This window comes from Drosophila innubila, chromosome X (assembly GCF_004354385.1).
Source record: "Drosophila innubila isolate TH190305 chromosome X, UK_Dinn_1.0, whole genome shotgun sequence".
In the NCBI taxonomy this organism is placed as follows: domain Eukaryota; kingdom Metazoa; phylum Arthropoda; class Insecta; order Diptera; family Drosophilidae; genus Drosophila; species Drosophila innubila.
This window is the reverse complement of record NC_047626.1, coordinates 29090345-29101864: the sequence shown is the minus strand read 5'-3', so window position 1 is coordinate 29101864 and position 11520 is coordinate 29090345. Positions and strand designations below refer to the sequence as shown.

The window sequence follows — 11520 nt, the reverse complement described above, 5'->3', positions numbered from 1 at the left end:
CTACAGTCTTACAATGCTTTCGGTTAATCTTAATGCTTAACGAGTGCCATCCCAGCATAATGGCAAGCTTAAAGCTTATTTATTCGCTTGCTGCAGCTTATACAATAAACGAGGGTTTATGCAACTGTTAGTAATTCAAGCGGTTTGAAAAACGATACTCTCAATGCGAAGGGGGCAACAAATCATAAGGCGACCGCAGAGAAAGCCTGAGGTTGCTTACGATCAGTTCGCGCTGAGGTTTACATTTGGAGTGGCGATCGGGTAAAGCCCCATTTCAGTGACAATCGTTGACATGGAACGTTGGCAGAATGGCATAGCTGTCGTGACTGGAGCTAGTTCCGGCATAGGAGCTGTGATCAGCCGGAAACTAATAGCCTCTGGGATGATTGTAGTCGCACTGGCCCGCCGCCTGGAGCGGCTGGAACAATTGCGTCAGGATTTGGCCGAGGAGCAGCGATCCCAGCTGCACATCCGGCAATGCGATGTCACGGATTTGCAGTCGGTTAATGCTGCCTTCGATTGGATTGAAACAGAACTGGGAGGACCGGATATACTTATTAATAATGCGGGCAAGTTATCAGGTGGACAGCTGGTGACCATGTCACTGGATAAGGTGCAGCAGGTGCTACAGACAAACGTCATGGGCGTAGTTTATTGTACGCAACGAGCCTTTCAATCAATCCGTGAACGGAATACACCCGGCCATGTGGTGTTAATGAACAGCATTGTTGGACATTATCTATTTAACCCACAGCCCGGCAGACTCCAGGAGCTCAACATGTATCCAGCCACGAAGCATGCTTTGTCCGCCATGACAGAGGTTTTTCGTCAGGAGTTTCGCGATCTTAAGACCCAGATTAAGGTTACGGTAAGTAGCTAGACTTACTCTTCTTCAAACACTCTCAAACAGTTGCTTACTTTACTGAAGAGCATAAGTCCAGGCCTGGTGGATACGGACATGGTGCCGCAGGACTATAAGCGACTGCCGATGCTGCAGCCGGAGGATGTGGCCAATGCGATCATGTATGCCTTGGCAACACCGCCGCATGTCCAAGTGCACGAAGTAACCATTAAGCCAATGGGGGAACCGTTCTGAGGGCCCCTCTAACGATATGGAATATTTTGGAATTATTGGAATACAAATAAATATACAGGCCTGTTCCGGTTTTCACTTCATATGTTATCGGATTTCAAAAAAATTTTTCACGTTGCATTTGGGCTAAACATTTTCAAAATATATTTTATCACTTTATTGGACTTAAATTCACCAACTCAAAGTGAATTCAATACGCAAAATATTTCCAAATTGTTATAAGAACAGGTTAAAGACATTCACACCCGACAAATCTTGCCGAAAGTGAAAATTGGAACAGGCCTGATAATTACTTATATGTTGATTAATTTGACGAACTGAGACGATATAGCAGTATCCATCGATCGATCTGTTTCTACCGCAAACCATACATATAACAGCAATACCATAGTCATATATTATACTTACATATATCGAAATACACAGATGTAATATTAATTTAGCTAGGGTACTCAAAGGTTTTATTTTTTTATTTGATCAATATAGTTCTGCAGAATTAGAAGAGAAGGAATTTTAATTGCTGTTTCTGTCATTTAAGAGCAAAGGGTCTTTATTTCTAACATTGGGTTTATTCGACAGGTTTTTAGCTCGGTACCCAAAAGAAATGGGTACTAGAGCCTATTAGATTCGTGACAATTATGGCACACTTCTTTGAACACTTTTATCTCCGAGACTATAAAAGTTAGAGCAACCACATTTGGGGACAATACTCCGAGGAGTATATGATATTACACGTAAATGATATTAAATCCAATAAAAAGATCTTAAAGCTAAAGTCTTGAGACAAGATTGGGGACGAGTCCTGAGGTGTGCTGATTCGGCGAGATCGGTTAATAAACAGAGAAGATATTTGAGGAAATATGAAATTTGGAGGACATCAAATCACCTGGATCTTAGAGACTATAAGAGCTAGATCTACCGAATTCGGTGACAATACTGCTTTTATGCGCACGCAGATCAAATTTGCTTTAGAATTTTGCCACGCCCCCCAAAAAACTAAAATATCCAATTTGGGGCCCCATGTCTATCAAAAAAAGTGGGTTCGGTTCTTGTTATAGCCAAAAAGTTCATATTTGTTGCCTAGTGTTATTATCAGTTTCATACTATTTGAAAAAAATTTGAAATTTTTTATCGTTGGAAATTTTATTCTGAATGCAATAAGTAGCAAAAATTTAATAATAAGCTAAAATAATTGTATTCACGCTGCTAGTTTTGGCAGAGCAATTCGAGATTTAGCGTTCAAAAGCTTATCTGTGATTTTGGTTGAGATAACTCCAAAAACAAAAATGTTTTTCATAACGAAGGTTAGTAAACCTATGGCTGTACGATATAGTCATACAGTTTAGACCAAATTTGGACAGGGTGTAACATATAGCAATGTAGTTGGACGGAGGTACAGTCGAGCATTCTATAAAAATTCAAAAATATTCTGCTCACTTGACGCGCTTGCAGAGCACTGTATTACATTTTGGACTACTTGTTTCAATAGCAGCTATATGATATAGTAAACCAATTTGAACTGTAAGGATGTATAAAACAAACTTAAAAGCATATTCTGTCAGTTTGTTTACGATACCTCAAACAATAGAAGTATTTCATGCTAAAACTTAATTTTCGACTGAGCGTCTCTATAACAGCTATATGATATAGTGATCCAATTTGACCCAACTGCGGTCAGGATATATAAAACCAAGTTAAATGCATATTTTATCAGTTTGTTTGAGATATCCCATAAGACAAAAATGTGTTTCGTTCAAACTGGATTTTTGACCGATTGTTCCTATAGTGGTCCGATCCAAAAAAGAAACGAGCTTGATCTGCCTTCAATATAGAGGAATCTACATACCAAATTAGGTGTCTCTAGCTTTTAAATTGTTCTTATAATTTGGATATGAAATTTTTTATGTCGATTTTAAGGGGGTAAAGGAGGCGTGGCCAAATTCTGAAACAAACTTGATCTGCTTGCAATATAGGAGAACCCACATACCATGTTTGGTGTCCCTAGCTTTTATAGTCTCTGAGATCTAGGTTTTCATACAGACCTTATAGACCCCTGTACTTTTTTTTAAGTATGGGGTCTAAATAAGACATATTCTGTAAGTTTGGTTGAGATAATTAAAAAAACAAAAAGGTTTTTCATACCAACAGTTAATTTGAACCCAATAGTTCCTATGGCAGCTTATGATATAGTCATACGCTTATGACCAAATTTAGACAGGGTGTAACATATAATAAGCAAGTGGGAAAGGCTATAATCGTGATCCCGACCATAGGATACCCGTTACTTATTTCAATATATATAAAAGTACTTTAAAGAAATTAATTGTATTACTTTGAAAACATTAAATCGCCATAACTGCCGTTCTACTTGGCCGATCTTGATGCGATTCAGTGGGATAATAGATAATTAAATTAATTAATATAAAAACTGTATTATCTTAAAAACTGCGGGTGTGTTGGTTTTTCGCGATTTGTGGTGGCGGAGAGGGGCGTGGCTTAAATTTGAAGCAAACTCGATCTATATCTTTTATAGTCTCTGAGATCTAGGCACACAGACGGACGAACGGACGGACAGATACACATGGCTATAGTATATCGACTCTGCTGTTGATGCTGATCAAGAATACATATACTTTATGGGGTCGGAGATGCCTCCTTCTCCCTGTTACATACATTCTAACGAACACAATGTACTCTTTTACTTATTCTTTAAGTAAGGGGCATAAAAAGACATATACTGTGAGTTTGGTTGAGATAACTAAACCAACAAGAAAGTTTTTCATACTAAAGGTTATTTTGAGCCCGATTGTTCCTATGGCAGCTTAATGGTATGGTCATTTGATTTTAACCAAATTTAACATACGGTAATAAAGACATATTCTGTTAGTTTCGTTGAGATAGCTCAAGAAACAAAAAAGTTGTCCCTACTAAAGGTGAATTTGAACCCGATTTTGACCAAATCGTAAAATATCGTAAAATTAAAATAAATGAAATAAAAAAATAAAATCTCCCTGGTCTGGGATTTGAAACGGGAAAGCACCTGAGTCTAAAGCACCTTCCTCTGCGCCACTTAGGTACTGCGTCCGCCGCCTGACCAAACACTACTATATGTAAATTGATAATAAATGCGAACTTTGACCTCGAGTTAAACGCACTTGCAGGTCGAATTTTCCAAAACACCGTCTTATCTCCCGATGAAATTATTTAACGTATGTTGTATCCAAATTTCAAAAATGAAGTTCAAGCAGATTGGCCGGTACAATGTTTAATTAGGTAAAGTAATTTTTTTATATGGATAAGTTAAAATTTAAGTTAGGCTTATCATACGTATGTACAAATTTGTTAATATATTATTGTTTTCTAATATTTAAATATTTTTCAAATTTTAATGTTGGTTCTGGTTTGTACCGGTACTGAAACCGGAACCGAAAGAAAAAACTGAATTAGAAAATTCTACCGAAAAAGTTGTTGTGGGACTCATATTCTACATTTTAATGATCGTCAGAATAATTTAAACAGTTTTAATAGAAATTCCGCAGAACTGTAGTAAAGAATATGAATAAATTTGTCGGTCAACTCAGCTATTAAAAAGCATCTTGAAATAATTGAGTGTTCCCAGATTCTATGAGAAATAAATCGATTGTGTGACCATCGAGGAAAAAGTGGTCGTCTATACTCAGCTTTAGTCTTTCCCTCAGTGTAGCACCGAATGGAAAATGAAATTCGCATGTGCAAATAAATACCAGTTTTGGGTAACCTCGAAAAATTGATGAATGAGTTAAATTGCCATATGGCACTCCACGGTTAAAAGATGAGCTGAGGGTGACGGTGGAGATGGCAGGTGGAACTTTGACCCAAAATATTTATCAACATATACAAAATGCCTAATTGCTCCATGACAATTAAATGGCGAATTGAGTCACCCACCCGATAAATTATTCAATTCAAAAATGGGGCGTAACGCTCTCAAACTATTCCAAAAAAAATTCAATTGAGACCTTGACACGTGAACTATCCGCAACCTGGAGAATTGAGCGAGAGGGAAGGGGTAGGTTACTCGATGTCCAATATAAAGGAAGCATTTTTGTAAATGACAGTCAGTTGCAAAAACGCTTCGCTCAACAGCGCACGAAGTAAGATTTAAGAATTGTCTAAAGCCATAATACCTAAGTCCAAGTGGAACCATGGAACGTTGGCAGGATCGAGTAGCTGTTGTGACGGGTGCCAGCTCAGGTATTGGAGCTGCTGTCGCTAAAGATCTGGTGAGAGCCGGACTGGTTGTAGTCGGATTAGCACGTCGTGTGGAACGCATTGATGCACTTAAGGAGGAACTGCCGGAAGAGCTTCAGTCGCGTCTCCATGCGATCAAATGTGATGTGGGTGTGGAGTCATCGGTGGCAGCTGCCTTTGATTGGATCGAGGCACAACTGGGCGGCATTGATATAATTATTAACAATGCGGGTCTCCTGCACTCCGGACAAGTGTTGACCCTGGAGCTGGAGAAACTGCAGCATGTGATGCAGGTGAATCTTATGGGCGTGGTCCAATGCACCCAGCGCGCCTTTCGCTCCATGCAGCAGCGCAATGTGGCAGGTCATGTGGTATTGATCAACAGCCTGACTGGACACCAGGTTATCAGTCCCCCAGCAGGTGAGCTGCAGGCCCTCAACATGTACCCGATATCAAAGTATGGCATTACTGCGCTCCTCGAAGTCCTGCGCCAGGAGCTCAATGGCTTCAAGACGCAGATCAAAGTGACGGTGAGTATGCAGTGATTACGTTTTAAATACGTACGATTCCATTACTTGCATTGTGTTGAGTTGCAGAGCATCAGTCCGGGTATCACCGATACGGAGATCTTGCCCCCTGATTTCAAAACGCTGCCCCTGCTGCAGCCGGAGGACATTTCAGCTGGCATTTTGTACGCCTTGGGCACGCCTCCGCATGTCCAGGTGCATGAGCTGACCATCAAGCCCATTGGGGAGCTCTTCTAGACGCAGTTGTTCTAATAAAAAATGGGCGTGGCATTGCCTCCCCTTGCTGCTTGTCTAAAAAGGTTGTATTCCTGGGAGTGGGAGTGGGTGTGGCTGGGGCACTTCCGGCATGTGAAAATATGAAAATAAGTTAACATTAGCTTGACATGGCGACGCAGCAGCCGACGTAGCATCTTCAGGCGCAGACCCAGACGCAGACCCAGACCCAGACCCGGATCCGGAACAGGTGGTGTCCGCATCCGTTTCCGTGCCTCCTGCAGCAACGCCAGTGTCTGTCAATATTGCAAGCGTGCGCATTTGACATAAAATGTAATATAGTCACAGTCGCACACACACCGCCAGACATACACACACACATACTCACTTTCTCTCTAGGCTGACAAAGATGCTGCAACATCTCCGGCAGTTTCATGCAAAGCAGCTGTTGACTGCCGCATGCAACACGCTGAGAAGTTTTTTTGCAATTCAAGAACTGCTCACCAGAAGTAGCTGCAAATTCCTATTTTATTTTTTTTTTAATTTATTATCATTATAATAATATTTTTTCTTATCACTTTTATTAAATATTTGAAATATCATTTTTAACTTTTGGGCACTTTCAGGAACGCGAACACGACATAAAGCATCAAGTTAAATAATAATCTAACTTATATAATAAATGAATATAAGATATAGAAGAAATCCTAGCTTATCACGATTTAAGTGTTCTCTTTGCAATTTGTTCAGTTTATTGCTGTAGCAAGAAAGATTTTGTGAAAAAATAGTTAAATTGCAACAACTCTTTTAAAAAATTAAATTTGACTGATAACAGGAAAAGTAATGCAAACTTTTAAGTTTTTCGTCCCAGCTTTCTCTAAAAATGCCTATATATAGTACATTAATACACTTCAATTCAGATGAAGTCAGTATTTCAGGCATAGGCTTTAAAAGGGATTTTTTCAATTGTTTCCATTCGTTTTTGATTAATAAGTGTCCGCCAACAGATCGTTTTATATGACGAAAACTGAATCGAATTTTGTTGCAGTGCATTTTACATTTGCTTCACATTTTGCATTTAATTTTGGGATTTTTAGGTGGCACACGTGGCGGCTGCAGTTGCCCCCATGCCACAGCCAGAAGCTACGACAGTCTAAGCCAGAGAACTTTTATGACTGTGAGCAGCAGCAACAGCAACAGCAACAGGAATAGCAACAGCAACAGTATCAGCAACAGCAATGCCAGCAAAAGCAGCTGCAATATCAGTAATGTGAATGCCGGAGTAACGGGCAACTGTGGCAGTGGCAGTGGCAGTGGCAACAACGAGCTACGTTGTGGCATCACTCGCGTCACGCCAAGATGTCAATGTTGCATATAAACATGGCGTTGTCAATGTTGCTGGTGTGCGTGTCGTATATTGCAAGGAGCAGTTGCAGCCATCAGTGGCATGCTACAGAGCAGAGGAGCATCCCTGGCGCCGGCAGCTCGTTTACTTGTCTGTTTCAGTGGCTGCTTCAAATAGCTAATAATGTCGCACAACCAAAATGGTTGCCCCTGCAGGCGACACATTCCAACCAGGCAGGCAAAGGCCTTTCCTTGACTCGCGTCGCGTCGCGTCGCGTCGCGTCGCGTCGCGTTGCAACTTGTCGACTGTCAAGTTTAGATTTTGCCTTTGCACTTCAGCCCAGAAGAACACATAGAAAGATATGGTGGATAATAGAAAGATATGGTAGCTACTATCTACTAGATCAGCGGTGGACAAGCCCTTACTCCCGATGCTCAGACTGCTCAAACCGTTACTTGGGCTTGCTCGCGATTGTCGACTGTTGCAAATGTCGTTGTAGATACTTAGATAGATGCATAGATGGATGGATACGCTAGCCCTTTGCACTTTAAACGCTTTCGTAAGTGTTTGTTGCTCCTTAAAGCTTGCCACGCTTTCCACCTTCCGTTCGTTTGCTGGAGCATGCAACGAAGCGTTCATGCAGCAACCGTTTTGACCTTCAGCCAGCAGCGTTAAACGTTTCAATAAACACCTTTTCAAACTCGAGTATCGCAGTGAAGGAACTTACAACACCGCAGCTCGGACAGCTGGTCGGCACTTCCGTTTATGTTCCATTTCCGTTTCCTCATCAGCGAACGCTCCTCCTACCACTCCCCCACCCACACCCCACCCCAATCCCAACTCACTTGCCAAAAACACGCTTACAAGTCGCTGCTGGGCAACTAGCAAAATTTATTTAGTACTCGACACTTGAACTTTTCCTTTTTATTCTCAGTTGTTGCCACTCTTTGTGGAAGCAGCAGAAGGGAAAACCAAATCAAAAAACAACAAACCCCCTCCCACCACCCACCCCATACCAACACTAGAAAACGCCAAGGGAAGTCAACATTTTCGCTGGATTTATTGCTGGCCAGTTTGTAAATTTGTTTTAAATTGTTGTTAAATATCCAAAACTTCAAGGTAAGAATGAGAATGAATCCAAACGTGGCAGCTAAAACCGGTAGAAAACCATTTGGGAATTATGATAATTTTCGATGTGTTCCTCAAGCACAACTGAAATTTCATCAAAATTTACTAAGCTTATTGCCACTTCAGTTCGAACAACTGACCTGGCCCAAAAGAGTCATAAACTGAAAGAAAGAGCATCTCACGGAAGATAGACAAAGAAAACGAGTGATAGATAGGGATAGGGGATGGGATGGGGAGTGTGTAAGAGAAAAAGAGAGCACATGAGTGGGCGGAATTCGCTGAACTGCTGTTACTTTTAATTTTGTTAGAAAATGTTGAGTTTCTTGTGCTTTCGCGCGTACCAGCCAAAAAATTTGCATTGAAATTGGCCGCGCTGTCGCCTTTGGCCTGATTACCGCTAATCAGCATGCGTTGGACGACCGTACCGTTAATTTGTTGGCCTTTCTATACCCTGTCATCAAAGATTATGGGAGCAGGATATGCAACGTATACCCAACTGATATTCTAAATCGATTTAGCGCGTTTTATCAGAAAAACCATCAGATCACAAGGGTTTTACTCTTTATTAATCTTGTTGTGTTAAAAATTATTTTGATATACATTAACTATATCATATTACATAAGTATATAAATAAATGTATTTGATCCCGTAAAAAGTCGTTCTCACTTTGTTTCAAGCTGAATATGAATTTAAACTCTGAAAGCCTTTTCGATTAATCTTTTTTCTTTATTAGACAAATAACGTTACATTCCGACTCTCTTAGATAAGGACTTGATAATTGGTAAATTTACTCGAACAACGTATTTTATTGGTATCCTAAAACTTTCATAACGAGCTAACAATAATTTCTGAAGATAAATAACCCAATCGCAGGGACAACAATTTAAATAAGATAAATTAAATTCTAATTCATAATGCATATATATATTTTAAATAAGATAAATTAAATTCTAATTCATAATGCATATATATATTTTTCCGATATATTAATTGTGAACATATTTTACGAAAAAGAATATCAAGTTTATTTTAAATCGATTCAGTGAGAAGTGGAGAATTGGTTTTACAGAATGGATGAATGTCTCAACCTTAGGCGTAATTGTGGTCTCTGTAATTTCTCTGTATGTGAACTGGGTACAAAGAGTATCTCGTTAAGACTATTCTCACTTGTTTACTGACGGAAAGAGGGTTTGAGGGAAGACGCCTCTGGGGAGTGTATCTTGATTGATTTGCGGCAACGTTTTTTGGTTAGGTTGCCTAATTAGCATAACGCTGACAGCTTTTAATAAGTCGCTGGGAGCAGCAGGTGCTGCAAATGCGAAGCTTATAGTAAGCCTCTTGTCTCTTGCCTCGTACTACTTGGATGCAGTTGCTTTTGCTCTTGTGTAGTTGCTTTTAATTAAAACTTCAAATGGAGATACAACAAAGCACCGCACCACATCTTGGGGCAGGTGAGTGAAGCAGCGCGGCAGCGGCAGTTGCGTGATTCAGTCAGCTGCGACTCAATCCACAATCCTCAATCACGCGGCGCACATCTCGACTGAAAATCTAATTAAACTGCCTTGTAGACGTTCCTCCCAATAGACATGGTTGTGGATAACCCTCCCTGACTTCCTCCTTCCCTGCCAGACGCACACAAATCAGCGACAGTGCATATGTAAGGATTCCTAGGATTGCCTCGATGAGATTGCTGCAATTTGTTGATTGCCACATGAAGGCATCTCCCTATAGGCTAAATGCCACGTGTCTTCAAAGTGGCACCTGTTGAGCCGTAATCTTCACAAAGTAAATTCCACGAGCCAGGTTAATCAGTGCAGTGATCAAACGACAGAGAGACAGAGAGCGAGAGAGAGAGAGAGAGCACTGCAACTTTTTTTTTCAAAAATCAAATCGAGCAATTTGTGATTTTTCTTTAGCAATTTTAGCAACTTCATTACAAAACTAGCATTTCTTCATTTTTATTTAGCATCTTTGACTTTTTTTATACCTTTTTGAAATTGATAGCACAAATTACGATTAATAATGGTTCACAAAAAATATGAACAACTTTTGTGATTGGGTCAAAATGCCAAATTACTGGCTATGAGAAAGTACGCTGATTAAAGTGAAGCTGACGAGTTAGATAGCATTATAAGTATTCTTTATTTAAATGTTAATATAATTGCTTAAGATATGAAATCATGTTCCTTTTTAATTTAAGTATTTTCAATTTCGATTTTTTTTCTTAAATTCATACATATATTTTTTGAAAACGAACATTTTAATAATTTAACCTTTTTTTTTTTTTTTTTGATAATTTTAACATAATTTTTAGCAATTATTAGCAACTTTTTTTTTCCAAATCTAGCAATTTGTGCTTCGGAGATTCTGGCAGCACTGGAGGATAAAAACAAACAGATCTTTAAACCAGTGGTAGGCAACATCTACATCAAACACAACTTCTGAAGTCTTAAATTAAAACAAAATGAACACATTTATTACACTGTGTTGTTGTTTGTTTTTATGAGAGTTTGCGTAAAACTAACGGATTGAGCAGATTCAGAGTCAAGCACTGCATGTTTGTTATTGTAAAGTTATTCGACACTCTGAGCACTGCGTGTATTTCGTTATTGCAGAATTGCGGTTGTCCGGCTTGCTTGTGCGTCTTTTTGGCGCCACTTTCCAAAACATAACTGTTTGAGCACTGCGAGCAGCAAGAACAAAGGCGTGCCCACCGCTGCCTTAAACAAAGATCAAGTGAGAGAGAGAGTAAGAAAGAGTTCGATGGAAAGGGAAAACACATGTGTTGAAGAAACATTTTGAAAAAAGAAGATACAATTTTTAAGTTTGGATAGACACAAAAAAAAGAGAAAAAGAGAAAGCTGCCTATCCTCCATAGTAGTGTCTATAAAAGAGTGTCAACTCGACTAAAGAAAATATGTAAACAGCTGGCCAAGCCAAGTGATCTTACTTGAAATTATGACAAAGGGAATACTACAATAAA

At 39.6% G+C, this 11520-nt stretch overlaps 2 protein-coding genes across 2 annotated transcripts; both read left to right on the top strand.

The window, feature by feature from the left end:
- Positions 1 to 277: 277 nt before the first annotated feature.
- Positions 278 to 1178, top strand: LOC117793896 (farnesol dehydrogenase). Its single transcript, XM_034634336.1, has 2 exons — positions 278 to 868; positions 929 to 1178. The coding sequence occupies exons 1-2, from the start codon at positions 293 to 295 to the stop codon at positions 1094 to 1096; spliced, it is 744 nt and encodes a 247-aa protein (XP_034490227.1). The 5' UTR covers positions 278 to 292; the 3' UTR covers positions 1097 to 1178.
- A 4008-nt stretch (positions 1179 to 5186) lies between these two features.
- LOC117793897 (farnesol dehydrogenase) lies at positions 5187 to 6148 on the top strand. The gene is made up of 2 exons (XM_034634337.1): positions 5187 to 5853; positions 5920 to 6148. Exons 1-2 carry the CDS (start codon positions 5278 to 5280, stop codon positions 6085 to 6087), a joined length of 744 nt encoding a protein of 247 aa, XP_034490228.1. The 5' UTR covers positions 5187 to 5277; the 3' UTR covers positions 6088 to 6148.
- The last annotated feature ends 5372 nt before the right edge of the window (positions 6149 to 11520 follow it).

Bases quoted from the DNA above. Each gene is read 5' to 3' on its own strand.
- LOC117793896 (XM_034634336.1), top strand. From the start codon at position 293: ATGGAACGTTGGCAGAATGGCATAGCTGTCGTGACTGGAGCTAGTTCC. The intron at 869-928 runs GTAAGTAGCTAG...ACTTTACTGAAG, and splicing joins AGACCCAGATTAAGGTTACG to AGCATAAGTCCAGGCCTGGT.
- LOC117793897 (XM_034634337.1), top strand. From the start codon at position 5,278: ATGGAACGTTGGCAGGATCGAGTAGCTGTTGTGACGGGTGCCAGCTCA. The intron at 5,854-5,919 runs GTGAGTATGCAG...GTTGAGTTGCAG, and splicing joins AGACGCAGATCAAAGTGACG to AGCATCAGTCCGGGTATCAC.